Source organism: Monosiga brevicollis, genomic scaffold (assembly GCF_000002865.3).
Source record: "Monosiga brevicollis MX1 MONBRscaffold_12 genomic scaffold, whole genome shotgun sequence".
In the NCBI taxonomy this organism is placed as follows: Eukaryota; class Choanoflagellata; order Craspedida; family Salpingoecidae; genus Monosiga; species Monosiga brevicollis.
In genome coordinates this window covers 470,299-471,557 of record NW_001865049.1, presented here as the reverse complement: position 1 = coordinate 471,557, position 1,259 = coordinate 470,299, and the positions used below count along the sequence as shown (strand labels likewise).

Below are 1,259 nucleotides of genomic sequence, written 5' to 3'. Positions count from 1 at the left end.
CGACTGACCCGCGAGCACCTGCTGACCTGCCGTCCCATCAAGCGACACAACGCCCTTCGCGACGAGATGGGCCGCCTGCTCAGGTACGCCACCCTCTCCCATGTCTGGGTGGAAAAGTCTGGCTACAACGCCAACGGTCAGAGCTGCCGCATCGACCTGCACTGCCGCAACCCTTTTCCCGGCGGTGCTCTGGGCCCAGCTCTGCCCGACCTGGGCATTGACGTGACTGTGCGCACAGCCCAACCCCCGACCACCTCGCAAGCCTGCATCAAGGTGGGCGCTGCCCTTCGCCGAGCCGAAAAGGAGAAGCGCGACTACTACACCGGTTTCAACCATGGAAAAACTCTGATCGTCCCTGCGGCGATGACGACAACCGGTGGGTTCGCCTCCTCCTTTGTGGATCTGCTTGGTCAGCTCGCCCGCTGCGCCGAGGCCCGTGGTGTGTACCAGCCGGGGCTGGATGAGGCCTTTGTTCCTCGGTGGAAGGGTCGCTTTGCGGCGCTGGTCCATCAGATGAACGCTGACCACATCCAGCGCCACTTTGGCGGTGTCTGCCTGCGCTTGTCGTAGGTAGGCACCGTCTCGGGGGTCCCTCTGTGGGGATCCCTGTGTGCACCTGTCGCTCCCTAGGTGGTTCCTCGTTGTGTCTTTTTATGGCTTGACTTGTATTTTTGTTTTAATTTTGCTTTGATTTTTACTGTATTTGTGTGGTATTTTTGCTGAATTTTTGTAAAGTCCTTTGTATGATGTCTTTTTCTTCTGTGGCCGGTTGTTTTCCTCAATCCGACGTTGTGTCTCGTTGGATGTGAGCGTGCCGTGGTGTTCATTGTGTTTGTGCTGTGATGGCTTATACTTGTGATGTGTGACTGCCCTTTTGGGTGTCTTGTGTTTGAAATGGCCGTATCTCTGGTTATACTTGGTCGTTTTGTACGATTTTTGTTTCTATGTGTGTGATTCTTTGAGCTTGTACCTCTTGGCATGATAGAAGCCAATGAATGTGCCTTGTGCTCTTGTGTTGTTTTGCGTGCCGTCGTGATTTTGATGTCGGGGTTGCACAGCTTTGCTTCCAGCTCTGAGGTTCAAACACCTAATTTATTTATTTGAGCTCTCCCGCACATGACGATAGAGCCACCACGCCCAGGCGCTCTCCCATGGAAGCAGTGGATGCATCCCAATTTGGTGTTGCCTTTGGCACCAATGCGCCACCACGGGCCGGCTCTCGGACTCAACCACCCCACCACGTTGGCACCGAGCCTACC

At 55.0% G+C, this 1,259-nt stretch overlaps 1 protein-coding gene across 1 annotated transcript in view; it reads left to right on the top strand.

Moving 5' to 3' along the window:
* Positions 1-1,259, top strand: part of MONBRDRAFT_8726 (uncharacterized protein) — a gene marked incomplete at both ends in the record, with an annotated part of 10,757 nt that overhangs the window by 8,762 nt on the left and 736 nt on the right. The window contains one exon of the mRNA XM_001746395.1: positions 43-566. Within this exon, the coding sequence (XP_001746447.1) occupies positions 43-566 (524 nt within the window). The remainder of the gene's footprint in view (positions 1-42; positions 567-1,259) is intronic.